The following is a 17,575-nucleotide window of genomic DNA, read 5'->3' on the forward strand; positions in this document are numbered from 1 at the left end:
CTGGCCATGAAATTTTTCAGGCAGTACTGGAGCAGATTGCCATTTCCTCTTTCAGGGTATTTCCCCCTCCCAGACATCAAATCACCTCCAGTATTGGCAGGCAGATTCTCTTACCACTGTGCCACCTGGGAAGGTAGAAGTGTTGGAACCAGCTTATTTTAGACCAAAAATGCCTAGACTGTTTGAGGTACAAGATGGTGCCATGTATGTACCAATCCCACCTCTTAAGAAAATGTTAAAACTAAAGTACATACATTATATTAAACTAAATGCATGAGTCTTATTAACATAGGAAATGGTAATTCAGATCAGTCATCACCAAACCACATCTTGATGACTGTCACATCTCTGCTGTTTTCCAAATAGGAAATCCCATTGACCAGGGCCCTCCTGAAATTATGCCAAAGATTGCTTCCCTAGTTTTGTGTAGACCTGAGGAGTGGCAGAGTATGTACCCTTCAAAGATCATTAAGCACCAGTCTTGGGCTCAGCCTGAATTCTCACTCAGCAAGAGTAATGTAATTGCAATTATAGAAGCGATCCATTTTATCACTTTCTGAGAAAAATCTTCAGAGATTGAGACTCTTAATTCATCCTGGCTCTTATGGAGAATAAGCAAGCAATAAATTGAAAACATCAAGAAACTGACAAACATACAACCTTTTATTGGTCATTTATATGCCGGGTAGCAACATCACCAAAACCAAAACAGCTGTTTCCACCTGAAAGCGCCCCGTCTCTTCATTTGCCTTTTTGTTTCTCTCCTGAAAAGGAAGTAGAAGCCAGTGTGTCAGTAACGCCCCAATTTATCCGTGCCCCTCCAGGTTTTCCCAAGAGCTGGTCTCAGTCCCATATCCGCATTTATCATCCACAGATGTCCACTCAGATTAGGTTTCATCCTAGACCAGTCACAGCGTGAAAAATACCAAGCTAGACAGAACTACCTGTTTCTACCCAGTCGTCTCCCACTCTCAAAGGAGGGGTGGGCGGCTCCATGGCTACCCAAAGCCACTGAGCGCGAGCAGCAGTCGGCCCTCAGTCCTCAAGGTGAAGACGGAACAGCTGCTACATTCCACTCTCTGCGTGTGCTCTTGGCCTCAGTGCAGGCAAAACCTAGCAGACCACGTCACAAAGTAAACGTGTTTTTGTCATCTGGTTATGAACAGCCAATAAATGCAGCTTCCAAGGAAAGCCAGATGTAAGTGATACACTGTAAATACAGGACTTTTACACACTGGGTATCTTTATCTATTGGCTACACTACTGAGTCTTAACAAGCTAAGTACAAATGGAAGTTGTGATAAAGCTTCAGCTAGACCTTCAACTCACCCAACTCTGTAGATCCACACAGATGAAGGCAGCTTTACTGGCAACAGGTCTTAGGGGGAGAAAAATATCAATCAGGAGGCAAGAAAACTATTGGTATATCCCTCCCAAATACAAAAATCTCAGCCAGCAATTACTGTACCAACTGCCAGTTTCATATATAGTTTCCCTTTAAGCCTAAGATTATCCCATTGTAAGGGGCAGAGAAAACAAGTTCCAAGAGAATTCAGCCTTGTCTGAAACTAGCCCGCATGCTCTACAGCACACACGACGAGCACAGTGTCAGTACTGCTATTCCTCCTCTTACGACCACCGAGACCAGGGTTTAGATCCGATGGGAAAGGGAACTGGAGGGTCAGGCTGTCTCCAGTACCCGACGTTACCTTATTCTGAAAGCATGGCTCCAGCGACAAGCTGGTGTTTGCAGTTACTTCAGTATCAGGCGCTGCCAGTTAAACAACAGGGCAACCTGCAAAAAAGAGTGTGGAAGCGCTAACAAAAAACCTAATCTACACAGAATGTGATTTTGATGGAAACGGATTCAAGTGGAAGACTTCCAGCCCAAATCCTGAGAGATTATAGGAAAGGCGAGTGGCAGCTGCAGGTATTATGCTGACCTGTGCTGTCAAAGTCTCTCCACGTTGCTCTCGCATGCAGTTGGAGATCCCATGGCCACAACAGGCCACAGCCCTTGGAAACATGCCACACTGAGCCACGAGGTGGCTCCCAAGTTACATCTTCAGAGAACCTACCAGGCCCTGAGGCTTGTGTCCATCACTGTCATGTCCTCTTCACTCACCAGAAAGGTCAACTCCAGTCATCCTGGAATCTTCTGGCACAACTAAAATGAGAACAGCATTGTCCTGAATGACCTACTCGTTCCATTCATCTGGTTTTCAGAATCAAGGTTTTTGACTCGCCTTTAGACTGACGCCTTAAGCTCTTCAGGGCAAAGACCCACAGCATGGCCACAATCTGCACCACTTGCCCCTGATTTCCCCAGCCCAGGTATCTAACCCATCCATATGTGCATCTCCATACTGGTTCTTGGCCTCTGCAAGCCACTTCTCAAAAGCCTTATTCTTGCATGTAAGACCCCACCAATGGAACATTTCTGGTGGCCTCTGAAAACGTTGTCAGTTCTAATAAAGGTCTCTGGTTGTACCTGAGAAATGGCAAGTACAATGGGAACTGTCTTTTCCTGAAATGTTGCAGATCAGTTACAGCAAACAGAACGGCGACCGTCAAGGAAAACTGTCACTTTGGGCTCCTTTTTGACCACAGCAGCTATATGGAAGCAGCTGCAGCTTCGATAAGGGCCACGGGGGGACGGGGATCTAGGTCACAGTGCAGACCCAACACTGCAGCCCTCAGACTCACCTAAATCCTGTGAGATGTCAGGACTCATCTGCTGGGACATTTTGGAAACTAAAAGAAAACACACATCCTATAAATTCTGATCACCACCTTCTTTTACTATGTGCCAGTGGTGTGTCTCATTTTATCGCCACAGGATCGTTTTATCAACCCCGTCTTACACCAGATTTAGACTTGTTACTTGCCAAAGTCCCCTATCAATGGAGAAAGTGACAACCTTGGGATTCAAAATAGGATCTGAATGTCTATAGCCCGTCCTCCAGAAAACCTTGTCCTTATACCCACCAGGGTGACTTCCTTATCATGTGTCGTGCAGCCAGATAATTTTGGAGAAGGTAGGCAAGTTAACATGCCCAAGGTCACGGAGCAACTGTCACAGGCGTATTCAAGGTCTGGCTGACCCCACCACGTGGTCTCCCCTAACTTAAGCCACTTCAGTCCCAAAAACGCCGCACACCCGACCGCCTGCCCATGTTACTCACCCGTCACACCGGAGCACAGGGCCGCGAGGGCCGCGGCGGGAGCAGGGCGTGGCCCACACAGCGTCCGGCTTCTTCCACTGCGCCTGAGAACCACGTGGCCTTCCGGATCTCGGTCCGACTAGGCCAGTAGGCCTGGATCCTCCGTGCCGCGCTCAACATCCCGCCGCCTCTAGAGGCAGCCCTGGCAGGTGCGGCGCCCGTGGCAACCAGGATAAGACCGGGAATGGCGGAGGATGGGCGTGGACCACTGCAGACAGAGAACCCAAGACACACAAGACAACCTACGCGCGGGTGCCGGGAAAAAGGACGTTTGTCAGCCGGGAAGGGGTTTATATAGGCCCCGCCCCTCGCAGCTGTGCCTGACGATTGGAGCAGCGTACTGCGCGGAATGATGGGAGTTGTAGTTCGTTCGCCTCTGGCGAACAACCGACTGTCTGACTCGCAGTCCCAATCGCGTGTCGTGTGGGACCCTTTTCACTCGGTTGGAGGAAACTTGTGTAAGTGATTTCTTCAGGATCCGAAGAGATTACTCCGCCATCATTTAGCACTCAGTGAACGTCCAGTAACCCAGGACGGAGCTCATAAATATCACCGACTTTCAAAATCGGGAAGTTAACCTTTAACCCAGTGAGCTTAGCCAGGGATTTTGGTTCAAACCGCCTGAGAGCACGTCGAGGAGCAAGACTGGGCAGGATTTCGGCGGAGGGATCTGGGGGCGGGCTTCCTTTCCAAAAGGAAGAGGTGACTGATTACAGAACTCATTAGAAGAATGCATTCTTTGTTCGGGCTTATCTCTTCAGCTAATAGATAAAAAAACTACTGAGTGCTTACTAAGTACATTATGCTCGATTATCTCAGCTAGTTTTCAAAATAACCCTGTGTATGCGAATTACAATTATGCCTCTTTTGCAGATAAGGAAACAGAAATGGCTTACACAGATAGCGAGTTAAGACCTGAAATGCGGAAGTTCACCTCATACGCCACACTCATATAATCACTGTGCCATGTACAAGCTTTATCCATAGAATGAATAAGCATCTATATATATATATATATATATATTTTTTTTTTTTTTAAAGTAGTGAGACTCTGAGGTCTCAATGCAGGGGCCCCAGGTTCCATCCCTGGTCAGGGAACTAGATCCCACATGCTGCAACTAAAGATCCCACCAGTGGCAACTAATACCCAGGCGTCCATGCTCAGCCAGCTCTGACCCAGGCTCCTCTGTCCATGGGCTTTTCCAGGCAAGAATACTAGAGTGTGTTGTTATTTCCTCCTCCAGGGTTGAACCCCTGTCTCCTGCATCTCCTGCATTGGCAAATGGGTTCTTTACAAAACACTGAGGCACCTGAGAAGCCCAAGATTCAGGCAGCCAAATAAATAATTTTTTTATTTCCATTATATATTTTAATGAGACAAATTGGGAGAGAATAGTTGAAAACATGCACTGAATAGGGGCCTTGCATCTAGAACATAAAGAACTCTTTTTTTGTTTGTTTTTGTTTTTGTTTTAGAACATAACTCTTAAGGAACTACCCTGGTGGTGCAGTGGTTAGGAATCTGCCTGCCAGTGCGGGGAACAGGGATTCCATCCCTGGTCCACGAGGACCCCCCCATGATGCTGAACAGCTCGGCCTGTGGGCCACAACTACAGAGCCTGCGCTCTGAAACCTGCGTGAGCCGCACTGTGGAACCCGTGTGCTGCAGCTACTGAAGCCTGAGCTGGAACCTGTGCTCTGCAACAAGAGAAGCCACCGCAACGAGAAACCTATAAGTAAATAAATGGCTCTTAAAACTCAATAGTAAAAAGTAAAATCACTCCATTTTTAAAAAGGGGGAAAAGAAGGGGGGTGACAAAATTTGAAAGACACCTCACCAAAGAAGATAAACAGATGGCAAATAAACAGATGAATGACGCTCAATATCATAACACTACAAACACAGTGGAAGGGCTAAAAGTTAAAAAGACTGACAATATCGAACAACGAAGGAAAAGTAGAGCACGTGGAAATTTCATACAATATTCAGGACTGTAAAATGGTGCAACCACTTTGGAAAATGATTTTGCGGTTTTTAAATAAGTAAAAATGCACGTACTATCCAACCCAGCTGTTGCAGTACTAGGTATTTTCCAAGAGAAATGAAAAGCATACCTCCACACAAAGACTTGAATATGAATGTTCATAGCAGTTGTATTTGTAATAGCCAAAGACTGAATATGACACAAATGTCCTTCAACAGGGATTGGATAAACAAATTGTGGTATATTAACACAGTGAAATACTATCATGTTGCGTGAAAGAAGCCAGACTATATACTATATGATAAATATTCTAGAAAATGCAAACTAATCTTTAGTGGCAGAAAGCAGATTGGTGGTTGTCTGGGAGAGGAGGTCAGGAATGAAGAATTAAAGAAGGACACGGAAAAAAGAAGGACATGGAGAAACTTTTGAGACTAATAGAGATGTTCATTATCTCAACTGTGGTGGCTTTGTGGGTGTACACTTATGTCAAAATGCATACTGTACATTTTTAATATGTGCAGTTTACTATGTATCAATTACATTTTAATAAAAATGCTAAAAACAAAAAAGTAAGCAAGGGAAAATTCAGATCATGTAATTCACCTGCCCCACAATCACTGACTTCTCAAGACATTTGAAATAAAGCTCAGTACCCTCGATGGCCTCTGAAGCCACAGATGATTTGGCAGCTCCTCCTCTTTGCTTTCATTACCTGATCCCTGGTCTAGGAGGATCCCACATGCGGCAGAGCAGCTAGGCCCCCGTGGCACAACCGCTGAAGTCTACACGCCTCAGAACCCATGTGGTGCAACAAGAGAAGCCACTGCAATGAGAAGCCCACACACTGCAATGAAGAGTAGCCACTGCTCGCCGAAGCTAGAGAAAGCCCAAGCAGCAACAAAGACCCAGAGCAGCCAATAAATAAATAAATTTTAACAATTAAATTTAAGAAGTAAAATAGAACTAAGATCTGGTAGCCGGTGGGAAGCTGCTGGGTCGCACAGGGAGCTCAGCTGGTGGCTTTGTGATGACCTAGAGGGTGACATGGGGGCGGGAGGGGAGAGATGTGTACATAGAGCTGATACACTTTGCTGTCCAGCAGAAACACAACATTGTCAAGCAATTATATTCCAATAATAAAATTCATTCATTACAAAATAAAGGAAAAAAACAAAAAACTAGGATCTGTCTAATGCCAACGTGCACCTTCTATGACACACAGTTACCCCAGAACTGCCCCGTGTGGTGGCTGCCATGATCTGTCTCACTTCGCAGAAGGGGAGCAGGGCTGGGGAGGAGAAGTGACTCGCCCCTTGGGGAGTCACATAGGCAGTCTATGACAAAGTCAGCTGACAACTGGATTCCAGTGCCAGGTGCAGTCAGGGGCAGACACATGACTCCAGCCCACAGCAGGAACATCTAGGAGAGGAAGTTCAAGGAATCTGATGCTGACAGTGCACTCTGCCCACATGCTGACCACAAGGGCTTCTGGGATGTCTGGGTTCAAACTCCTTTCAAGCTGTTCATGCCTCTCTGCCTTCACCCACTGCCCCTGCCCGAGTGCCCTTCCTCGCTCACCTCCCCAGCTCCCACTGTCCTTGGAGACCCAGCTTCAGCTTCAGCTTCTCCAAGAGGTCTTTTCTAACCCCGTGGCTCCCTGAGTGCAACTCTGTTGTGGTATTTGAATGATTAATGAGTGAATGAATAAATGAATAGCACATCCACTTTTATTCATTCATTCAACCAGAAATATTTACTGAGCCAAGCACTGAGGATACAGCCACTGGTCCTTGGCCTCAAGGGGCCTGAGCCTAGAAGGGAGACAGACATCACAAAGGACAAAAGGGCCTGTGACCTCACTAGCCAGTCAGTGAGGGGCTTCTTGAAGACATAGATCTAACCTGAGGCCTAAAATTGGGGTTAGTTACCCTTTGAAGAGCAGAAGGGGAGTGTTCTTGGCATTGGGCTGATAAGAGGAAAGATGCTCAGCACGGCTGGAGCACCAGTGGTGGGTAAAGACGGGAGAGGGTGGAATGAGGGGAAACGGTTCTGCACAGGCCTGATGCAAAAACTGTTTTTCCAGCTGAACAGAGCAAGGTGATGAGAGCATCCTGATGGAAGCCTCAGAGGGGCAGGTGGGAATGAGGCAGACTCTCCTGGTTTGGACAGAACTGGCAGGGAGGATCCTCAACACATACACCCTACCTGATATTCCTTTCTCTCCTGGAGTGGGGGTGAGCCGAGACTTGGGCCCCTTCAGGCTAGTGCAGTGACCGAAGGGCAGAATTACTAGAAGGCTTAACAAAATGGCTTCTCACTGATTTATTTAGGAAATCTGGGCCTTCCCAGGTCCTCAAACTGTCCAGCCAGAAACAAATTTGGCCACCACTCTGTCTTCTGTGCTGAGTGATCTTGGGCTGGTTACTTAATTTCTGTGAACCTCAGTTTTCTCATCTGTAAAGAGCCGGGCAGACTAACAGCTACTCACAAGGTTGTGTACGGAGGAAATGTGATGATATGATGGTTTTTTCTTAGTGAGAACTGCTTCCCACTGCCAACCTATTAAACTGCAGCATCTACCCACTGTGGGTTAGTGAGATTAAACCAGCAGACAAGCTGTTTGGGACCAACCTCGAGCCTTGATGTTCTGGGTGTTCAGAAGACCAGCCTGGAAAGAGTGGAGATCTTGAATGCCGGTGCATCTGCCTTACCGTGCCCTTGACCCACTTTGTCCTTGTCCTTTGGGAACTTGCTTTCCAGTCCCCTTCTGCGGTATCAAGGGTGAGCCACACATGTCAGATGTGTGAGAAGCCACACATCTGAGCCTCAGTCTCCTGAGCTCTAAAATGGGCACACGACAGCCTTCTCAGAGGGTTGCTGTCCCAAAGCATAAGAAACTGACCATCTCACCTCATAAACCTTAGCTGTCCAGTCCACAAGCCAACTGTACTCTCTGGAATTGCAGTTGTCTACCCTGCCCCCTCTACCTGACTGTGTCCAAGTCTCTCTCTCCACCCTGGGGCCCAGCGCAGGCAGGCAGGGTGGAAGCAGTGGGGCCTGCTGAACTGTTGAAACTGAACACTGACCAGGGCCAGTAGGCCTCCAGGAGGGGCATCTGGGTGAGAAAAGTGCATCTATAAACCATCAACTTTCTCCAGGTCCAGCAGCAGGGGCAGAACAAGAGGACTAACAGAGAGTTGGGGCTGCAGAGGGAAACCGCCCCAAAGAATGAATGCAGTGGTCGCTCTGGGGCTGTTAGTCTCAGGCCAGGGCACGTTGGATGTGGTGATCGGTCCTCTGTAGTCCTCCTCCCCACATTATCTAGTTTAATCTCTTCTTCTTTGAAGTAGAGATTATCTCCACTTTACAGAGGAGAAAACTGAGGCCCGGAGCGAGGAAGTGACCTGTCCAGGTGTTTCCACCGGGCTGGGTGGCTTCCTCGGCGAACGGTTCGGCGTTGCTGAAGACGCCCCAGGTTCTCCAGGCCCGGGTGTGGGTGTCTCTGGAGCCTCCCGGAGACTGGGGGCGGGGCCCAGAGACGGGGCGTGGGCGTGGCTGCGGGGCGGGGGCGGGGGCGCACAGTTGGCAGTCTGGCCTCCGGAGGCGAGACGCTGGCCATGGAGGCAGGGGGCTGTCGCTACCAGTTTCGGATCGCGCTGCTGGGGGACGCGGCCGTGGGCAAGACGTCGCTGCTGCGGTGCTACATGAGGGGTGCACCCGGGATCTCCGAGCCCGAGCTACAGCTCGAGTCGGCGCCCACGGTGGGCGTCGAGTTCTATACCCGCACTGTGCAGCTTCAGGCCGGGCCGCGCGTCAAGCTGCAGCTCTGGGACACGGCGGGCCAGGAGCGCTTCAGGTGCGCGGTGGGTGGGAGGTGGGCCGGGGAGGGACGAGAAGGGTTTGGGGTGAGGGGTTTCTGGTTGGGGCGGGGTGACCATGGGGATCCCTCAGAGTCGCCGCCCTCAGTGGCCTAAGTAGAGATCTGGGTGGGTCCTTGCCCTGGGCCCGGGTTCATCACGCTTGAGTCATTCATCCTACAAATAACAGCTGGTGGGCTGAGCCCCTGAGCTTGATGCTTGAGACCTGGCCCGGCGGGCCCCAGTGGAATATTCGACATTGAAACCTAGAGGGATGAATGACCTGGGTGCTGAGAGGGCCCACAGAAGCCCAGAGAGGGAGGTGTCAGGGAGAGGTGGAAAGAAGAGATATTTGTGTTGGCTGTGAAGGATGCGTAGGAGTTTGCCAGGGAGAGAACTGGGAAACCTGCGATCAGGAAAACATCAGGTTTTCTCCAGAAATGGTCAGGAGAGTATGGGAATCAAACTGCTCCCTGACTGAGGAACACACAGTAACTTGGGAGAGACACAGACCGGGGGAAAAGGGAAGCAGAGGGTGGTGTGAAATGAGCTGAAATGGGGGTGTGAGGCAGTCACTGGATGGAGGGGGACGCAGGCCCCGGCGTGTTGAAGGCGTAACCCTCTCTCACCATACTCCCTTCACCATCAGGTGCATCACCAGGTCCTTTTACCGGAATGTGGTGGGTGTCCTGCTGGTCTTTGATGTGACAAACAGGAAGTCCTTTGAGCACATTCGAGACTGGCATCAGGAGGTCATGGCCACTCAGGGCCCCGACAAGGCGATCTTCCTGCTGATTGGCCACAAGAGTGACCTGCAGAGTGCCCGTTGTGTCTCAACCCAGGAGGCGGAGGAGCTCGCTGCCTCCTTGGGCACGGGCTTTATGGAGACCTCCACCAAAAGTAACTGCAATGTGGACCTGGCCTTCGACACCCTTGCCAACACCATCCAGCAGGCCTTGTGGCAGGGGGACATCAAATTGGAGGAGGACTGGGGGGGTGTGCGTCTCATCCAGAACACCCAGATCTCCAGACTGCCCAGCAGGATACAGCACCCAGGCCCATGCAGGTGTTGACTCTAGGAGGGAAAGGGTTAAAGCAGTGCTGGTGGGATGGGGAGTGTTAGTATCTCTCTGGAGGCCAAATGGCAGAATCTATTCAGACAGTTATTACAAACCATATCCTGGCACAGTCACGCCTCCTGGATTTTGGGGTCTTGGAGCTCAGCCCCTTTTCCACCAGAAAGGTCTAAGAGGCCAGGTGTGCAGCCTGGAGCCTGTCTCCTCTGTGGTCAGAGGAGCTCGTAACAGACCCCACTCACGGGGGGTTGTGGGCATGACTGAGATCATGGATGCGCTATGCTCAGCCAGAGCCAGAGCCTCCCACACAGTGAGAATCGAATAGCAAGAACTGTCATCGCTGCTGCTCTTTCCTCTCTTGGCCAGGATGTGGCCATTTCAGGCAGCGTCCCTGGGCTCGGACGCCGAGCCGCTCAGCGTGTGGACGCTGCTACAGGCGAGGAGGGGGGCAGGGGCTTTCAGGCTGAGCCAGGTCTTCAGGCTTGGATGAGAAAGTGTGCCTTCAAACCCGGATTGCTGCCCAGTGCTCCTACTCCAAGGCCACGGGCCGGAGAGGCAGGGATGAATATGAATAGCTCTCTGGCTGGGTGCATGGTGGACACTGTTGGTTAGCCACCAAAATCTGCCCCCAGGGCTGAAAAACCCATGGCCCCCTCCCCACCAGAGCGCCTAGCTGCTGGGAGTGCTATGTGGTGGTGGAGCCCAGGTTGCTCTCTGGGAACTGCCTGCTCATCTGGGGCAGCCCAGTCCAGCATCAATATATCAGATCTGTTGGGCGCAGGGGGAGTGTTCAAAGGCCTGGCCTTCTTGCCTCAACTCTAGACAACTCTGACAGAAACACCCATCTTCATCACTCTCCATGGGGTCCATTGAGGCCACTATTAGGACAGCATCACAGCTACATTCTCCTGCTCAATCCTGCTTTCGTCCCTTCCTCCCCCACCCAGCAGGTATTGATGTCAAGAATCTCCTAATAGGGACTTCCCTGGTGGTTCAGTGGCTAAGCGCCTGAGCTTCTGATGCAGGGGGCCTGGTTTCGATCCCTGCTCAGGAAACTAGATCCCATATGCTGCCAAAAAGATCGAAGATCCTAAGTGCCACAATTAAGACTTGGTGCAGTCAAGTAAATATTTTTTTTAAGAAAGAATTTCGTAATAAAAGTCTGCACAAAAATACAAGGGGGAAAACACGTCTGCACCCTTGGAATTCCCTGGCGGTCCCGTGGTTAGCATTCTGTGATCTCAAAGCCAAGAGCCCAGGTTCAGTCCCTGGTTGGGGAACTGGAGATCCCACAGTCTGCATGGCGTGGAAAAAAAAAATTATATATAAAAGTCTAGGGGACTTCCTTCGTGGTCCAGGGGCTAAGACTCTGAGTGCCCAATGCAGGGGGCCCCGGGTTCGATCCCTGCTCAGGGAACAGTTACCCACATGTTGGAACTAAAGATCTCACATGCCACAATGACGACTGAAGATCCTGCCTGCTGCAACTAAGACCCGGTGCAGTCAAACAAGTAAATACTAAAAAAATAAGTCTGCACACTGATTTTATTCTCAAAATCTGGCTGCTGGGGAACTTAACCTGCAACAGAAACTGCTAGGCACAAAATATCCAGTGGCAATGCAGGAAGGCTTTATGGAGAGAGGGATCTTTACACTTCACTGAAGGCAGAAGAGGGTGACAGAGGGTGAGATGGCTGGATGGTATCACTGACTCAATGGACACGAATGTGGGCAAGCTCCGGGAGACTGACGGACCGGGAAGCCTGGCATGCTGCGGTCCATGGGGTCGCAGTGAGTTGGACCTGATGACTGAACAGCAACACAGCAGGTGTCAAGGGGATATCTGGGCGGTCTCATCGTGCCAGTGGGCACGGGCAGGGCAGGGCAGTTGCCATAGCAAAAATAGCACAGCCCCTTTACTCACTTTGTGACCTGGGGCCAGTTACTCAACCTGGTTGAGTCTCAGATTCCTCCTCAGTAAGCTGTCACTGAAAACCTCTCCTTCCTAGGGGTCTTGGGAAGTTTCACTCAGGTGATTTTTAGCTTCCTCACCTTGGCACCTGGGCCGGGAGCAACCTCTGTGTGCTTGACTTCCTCCCTGCCTTCTCTTTTCAAAACATCACTCATTCTTCTGACCATCCTGCAAGGTTGGCATGACTGTCTTCATTTCGTTGATGAGAAAGTGTAGACAAGAGAGGGAAATAATTTGCTTTAGAGTTATTATCATTCCTTCATCAAAAATGTCTTAAAATGAGCATCTGTTCTGATCTGGGCTCCAGGAATACAGCAGTGAACAGGACAGAAAAGCAGTCCTAGGGCTGACATTCCAGTGGAAGAGAAAAAAACTAGTAAGTGGGACTAAATGAGTCTTAGCTGTAAGTGCTATAAAGGCCACAGATCTGGGAGATGGGCCTGAGGGTGATGGGGGCTCGTTTAGAGCAGATGGTCAAGGAGGGCCTCTCTCAGGAGATGGCCTTTGATTTGAGAACCTAGATGAGGAGGAAGAACCAAGCTAAGAGCAGAGATCTGGGCAGAAGGAACGGTGTCCAGCTCTGATTGGGCACTTCTTAGGTACCATTTGCCAACCAGTTTGCCATTGCTGTCTCAGTGCAGCACCCCCGCCCCCCACTCCTGGCCTCCAATCTTTAGTGTAGATTGTATCACCCATCTTGAGGGTCTCAGGCCTGCTGGGTGTGATTTAGCACCCACATTGCCCCAGGGGATCTTTTTTTTTTTTTTTCCAGGGGATCTTTTTAAAATACAGATTTGACCTGGCTGCTCCACTCCTAGAATCCCTCCCTGGCTCCCCATTGCCTGCAGGGTAAAATCCAAACCCTTTCCCCCCAAGTCCAGTCTGATCTGGTCCTATGGCATCTCCGCCTGCTTCGCCCAGGTTCCCAACCACCTAGCCCTGGGCTTTGCACACGCTGTTCCCTTTGCCTGGAAGACCCTAGCACATTACTCCCTCCCTGTTACCTGATCAGCCTGCAACACCCAGAATAATATGGCCTCCTCTTAACCACTGCATTATCCCAGCTGCCAAAAATAGGATTAAACCTGGGTTTGAATCTCAACTCTGCTATATACAATTGTGGGACCCTGGGGAACTCATTTCATCTAAGCCTCAGTGGACTCATCTGTAAGATGGGGATAATGCTTCCTAACTCACAAGTTTTAGAAAGGATCAAATGACAAATCAAAGGCAGTACTCCTCACTAGGCTCTAGGAGTTCAGAAGGTGGATGTCTACTTCTTCCCCTGAGGGTTTTGCTCTTATGACTGTTAGGGAACAGAGGCTACTAAAGTATATACTTTAGGGAAATAAGAATTCCAAATGCTAACAAAGTTCTTAAAGGTCCTAACCCCTTGCAGAGATATGGGTTGGGCTCCCCACAGACTACTTGGCCTCCAAGCCTTTCCTCATGGTAAAATGAGAATGATTCCTACCTCACAGTTTTGTTAGAGGATTAATTATGATGTGGATTAAGTGTTAGGTTACTTAACACTTAATAAATGTTAGGTTACTTCTGCCAACAAGCCTCCTCTGGGCCTTTTGTGTGTGACTCCCTTGCCTGGAATGTCCCTCCTCCATCTCTGTCAAAACTCTGTTCACCCATCAAAGCTTAGTCCAACCTAACCTATTTCTTTCCCTGAGCCTTCAGGGCGTTTATTGGAACGCCTCTCCTCTTTGCAGATTTCAGGTTCTGCTGTGTCTTTTTGCCCCACTAGAGGGCAGCTCTTTAAGATCGGGCCGATTCCCTTGAGGAGGCTCTCCGGCAGGGGAACACTGGGCTTTCTAAGACCATTAGGGAAAATCTGAAACATAACCAAGAATAAAGAAACGAGTATAAAGGATTGTGAAGAACCTCTTGTACTCATAACTCAGCTTCAACAAATAGCAGCAGGCCCATTGTGTTTTCCTCTCCCTTTTCTTTATGAAAGTTATTCTTAGATCCTGGCCCTAGTGGGTGACAGATGTGGGAGCATCTCTCTAGGACCCCTGGCTGGGACATGTCCCGCAGGAGTCCCAGTGTTGGGAGAGGTAAGCTTCACACTGCATAGCCCGCGCTCTGGGACTCAGGGCAGCAGAGGGAAGAAAGGGGTCAGCACACGGGGCCTGCAGGGAGGGCATCTTTGCCGAGGGCGTCACCCGGGCAGTAGAGGTGGCCTTCGGGAGTTTTGTGGAGGTAGAGCCTAGGGGTCTAGCTGGCCAGGAGAGGTCCTGGGCTCAGCCCCTGCCCAGCCTTCTAAACCACCCACCCTTGAGGGAGAGTCCACCCATCAGAAAGGGAAGGAGTGGGACTCCCCTGGTGGTCCAGTGATTAAGAATCTGCCTTCCAATGCAGGATTTGATCCCTGGCTAGGGAACTAAGATCCCACAGGCCACGGGCAACTAAGCCCGCGTGGCGCATCTAGAGAAGCCCATGTGCCTCAACAAAGACCCAGCACAGCCAAATTTTTTTAAACAAAGAGGAAGGGAAGGGGCCTTTACCTGGAAAATAAAGGACTACACTGTGGGACTGTGGAAAACCTTCCCAACTACAGGGAACTATGAGACCTCAGTCCAGCGCGACCCTCCTCCTCCCTGCTTTACCCCATGCAGGAGGGACCCCCTCCAGGATGGCTTCTTGATCCCAGATGGCGCCTTCTAGGTCCTCAAAATTCACCCCTGTTTTTGTGACCACCCCCTACAGCTGCCTTTTGGTTGATTCAAACTTTTTGTTTACATGCCTGCTGTTAGCATCAGAGGGCTTCCCTGATGGCTCAGCTGGTGAAGAATCTGCCTGTAATGTGGGAGACCTGGGTTCAATCCCTGGGTCGGGAAGATCCCCTGGAGAAGGGAACGGTATTCTCCAGTATTCTGGCCTGGAGAATTCCATGGACACAGTCCATGGGGTCGCAAAGAATCGGACACGACTGAGCGACTTTCACTAGCATCAGAATCTTGTCAGATGGGATCTTTCCCACAGCCCTAAAATGCTCCAGAGCTGAGAAGGGTAATGCTCAGGCTGAAGAGGGGTGGGAAGCCCAGGGTCAGCCAGCTGGGCTCCCCACACCCTCCCAACCCCCTGCAAGACGCACACATGGCAGACTCCAAACACGGGCAATAGACCCCACCACTAGGCCTGAGGGCTGTCCACCCCCAGGCTTACCTTGCTCACCTCTGCCCATTCTCTCCTGACGTAGCACCTTATGCTTCAGCCACATTGGTGAGGTGACTTCCTCACACCTCCAGGCCTTTGCATGCACTGCCGCTCCCCTCTCTGTCCCCCCAGGACTTGGGGAGAGTTTAGGGCACAGCCAGGGGAGCAGGTTCTGGAGTCAGAGGGACCTGGTTGAAACCTTAGCACCATCACTACCACCTGTGTGATCTGAGTAGATTACTTAAACTCTCTAAAGTTCAGTTGCCTCACTGAAAAATGGGGTTAAATGAGATTACTGCAAAGTGCTTGACACTTTTGCTTCAGGCTTGTTGGGGAAACAAGCTTATTCACAGAAGGTGCTCGGCACAGCACGTGGCACCTATTAAGTTCTCTCCGGAGCACACGAACTCATCAGCCCTGCTCCCCACTCCCTGGGCTGCTCAGCATGTGTTAGGTCGTCTGCGTGCTCAGTGTGCGGGGCTCTGGGAATCAGATGGGCCCGGTTACTTAACTGGTGAGGCAGAAGGCCTTACACCCAGGCTAAGCTACCCCAGACACCAAGTTAGGAGATCCCTTATAGATACTCGGTGACACCTCTCCCCCCACATCCAGTCACCAAGGCCCACGCGTGCACCACTTAAACAGCTGTCAAATCTCCCTTCTCTCCACTTCGTTACGGCCACCTCAGTCCAGGCAACAACCTTCTTATGAACCTCTGCTTCTCCAAATGTTTTCTTATCCCCTCCACTGTCTGGCCAGAGTGATCTTTTCAAAACACCAATCTAACCATGTCACATTTCTGCCTAAAATCCTTCAATGGTTCCTGCTTTCTGGGTAAAGCCCACTCTTCTGAGGCCTACAAGACACTGCATGACCTGGCCCGTCTCACTTCACCACACTGCACTGCAGTTGGCAAACATGCAGCTCTCTCTTCTTTAAAGTGACCCTGCCTTCCCTTGGAGCCCTTAAATTACAGCTCAACTGCTCAGACGCTCTCCCCTGACCCTGGGAGTCTCTGCTTTGAAGTTCTTGTCACGGAGGCAGGTTCCCTTTCCCTCGGTGGAAGGAACGCTCCCTGTGTTCATTCATCATCGCTGGCCATGCCTGGCATGGGCAGGGGCACAGCTTATAAACACTCGCTGGATGAACAAGCCTCTCAGGGAGCACACAGGACAAGATGTCTCAGCTGGAGGAATGCACTCACCTGTCACGCAGCTGATCAAGAACTGAGGTCTTTTGACTCAACCCAGCTCTTGCCATTAAACTGCCCAGATTCCCTGCCCCCTTCTGTCCTCAATGGAAGATTCAAAACTAACTCTGGATTCCTTCTTGGCTGCCGAAGCCAATGACTAGCTCCTACTGCAGGAACTCGGTGGGAGGCTTTTTGCAGCTTGGTAATCACCAACAGAACATCCTTTGAGTCCCCCAGCAGCATCAGGAGGTTCTAGAGAAAGCACAACCCTTCAACATCCTCTGCCTGGTGGGAGGCCACAAGAGTGATGACTGAGCGACAGGTGATGCCGGAGAGAAGGCGAGAAGCGGGCTGCCTCTTTGGGTGCTTATTATGTTGAGACCTCAGCCAAAAGCAATGGTGACATCCAGCACAGACTTTAAGCTGCTCACTCAGGAGATCTATGAGCTGTGAAGAGAGGGGTCATGGGGCCAAACTCAGGGTGGGAGGGAGTGAACAGCAGGGTCCCACCACAGACCAAGTCTCAGGAGGCAGAGACCCAACGCGGGGCAAGGGGGATGTGTCCATGCTGGTGGCCCCTGGGTGGGCAGCCACGCTCCCTGAAGCTCCTGGAACCTTTAGGATCCACAAAGGTCTCTGCCAGGCACAGGACAGGATGATGCTAGGTGCCACTGAAGGTCATGACCCTGAGGTTTCAAAGCAGCTGGTTTCCTCTGTACGATGGTGAAAATACTAGGATCTCCACAACGACAGACAGACGGAAGCCTGCATGGAAAGGCCTTCCCCCAAGTCTGTTGCCATCTTTTCTCGGCATCAAGGATGAACTCCAGCAGTTCCAGAAAAGCAGATCAAAAACAATTTTCCCAAATCAGGATGCCTCTTCAGTTTGGGGCTGATAAGAAAAGGTCACCCTGCTCGATTGTTATGGCAGAGAGACTGGACTGACAGTCCTGCTGATGGTATGGTCTTCCTTGGAGTAAAATAATGGAAAAATCCCTGGGTTTTTTCCTCCATCATAGAAATGAATATAGTGCTGCCATCTGCTGACTAGAGGCCTACATTCAGCCTTGCTTATCCTCCTCTGGCATTTTTAAA

General features: G+C 50.3%; 1 protein-coding gene, 2 long non-coding RNA genes and 4 other non-coding genes across 10 annotated transcripts; 2 read left to right on the forward strand and 5 right to left on the reverse strand.

Moving 5' to 3' along the window:
• Positions 1–645: 645 nt before the first annotated feature.
• LOC122698448 lies at positions 646–3,492 on the reverse strand. Of its 4 annotated transcripts, none has more exons than XR_006342338.1 (6): positions 3,186–3,492; positions 2,707–2,754; positions 2,079–2,167; positions 1,710–1,795; positions 945–1,378; positions 646–764 (listed from the first exon to the last, which is right to left on the reverse strand). It is a non-coding gene; the product is annotated as an uncharacterized LOC122698448 (long non-coding RNA). The 4 variants fall into 4 exon arrangements; XR_006342337.1 differs by having other exon boundaries at positions 646–1,113; positions 1,330–1,378; positions 3,186–3,490; XR_006342335.1 differs by having other exon boundaries at positions 1,330–1,378; positions 3,186–3,429.
• LOC122699018 lies at positions 836–909 on the reverse strand. The gene has a single exon (XR_006342510.1). It is a non-coding gene; the product is annotated as a small nucleolar RNA SNORD99 (small nucleolar RNA).
• LOC122699006 lies at positions 1,557–1,682 on the reverse strand. Its single transcript, XR_006342500.1, has one exon. It is a non-coding gene; the product is annotated as a small nucleolar RNA SNORA61 (small nucleolar RNA).
• Positions 1,901–2,031, reverse strand: LOC122699003. Its single transcript, XR_006342497.1, has one exon. It is a non-coding gene; the product is annotated as a small nucleolar RNA SNORA44 (small nucleolar RNA).
• LOC122698998 lies at positions 2,516–2,650 on the reverse strand. The gene has a single exon (XR_006342493.1). It is a non-coding gene; the product is annotated as a small nucleolar RNA SNORA16B/SNORA16A family (small nucleolar RNA).
• A 35-nt stretch (positions 3,493–3,527) lies between the features above and the next one.
• On the forward strand, positions 3,528–4,986 carry LOC122698450. The gene is made up of 2 exons (XR_006342340.1): positions 3,528–3,682; positions 4,701–4,986. It is a non-coding gene; the product is annotated as an uncharacterized LOC122698450 (long non-coding RNA).
• Positions 4,987–8,795: 3,809 nt separating this feature from the next.
• RAB42 (RAB42, member RAS oncogene family) lies at positions 8,796–15,956 on the forward strand. Its single transcript, XM_043909467.1, has 2 exons — positions 8,796–9,068; positions 9,719–15,956. The coding sequence occupies exons 1-2, from the start codon at positions 8,830–8,832 to the stop codon at positions 10,140–10,142; spliced, it is 663 nt and encodes a 220-aa protein (XP_043765402.1). The 5' UTR covers positions 8,796–8,829; the 3' UTR covers positions 10,143–15,956.
• The last annotated feature ends 1,619 nt before the right edge of the window (positions 15,957–17,575 follow it).

The sequence above is a fragment of the Cervus elaphus genome, chromosome 8 (genome assembly GCF_910594005.1).
Source record: "Cervus elaphus chromosome 8, mCerEla1.1, whole genome shotgun sequence".
Taxonomy (NCBI): domain Eukaryota; kingdom Metazoa; phylum Chordata; class Mammalia; order Artiodactyla; family Cervidae; genus Cervus; species Cervus elaphus.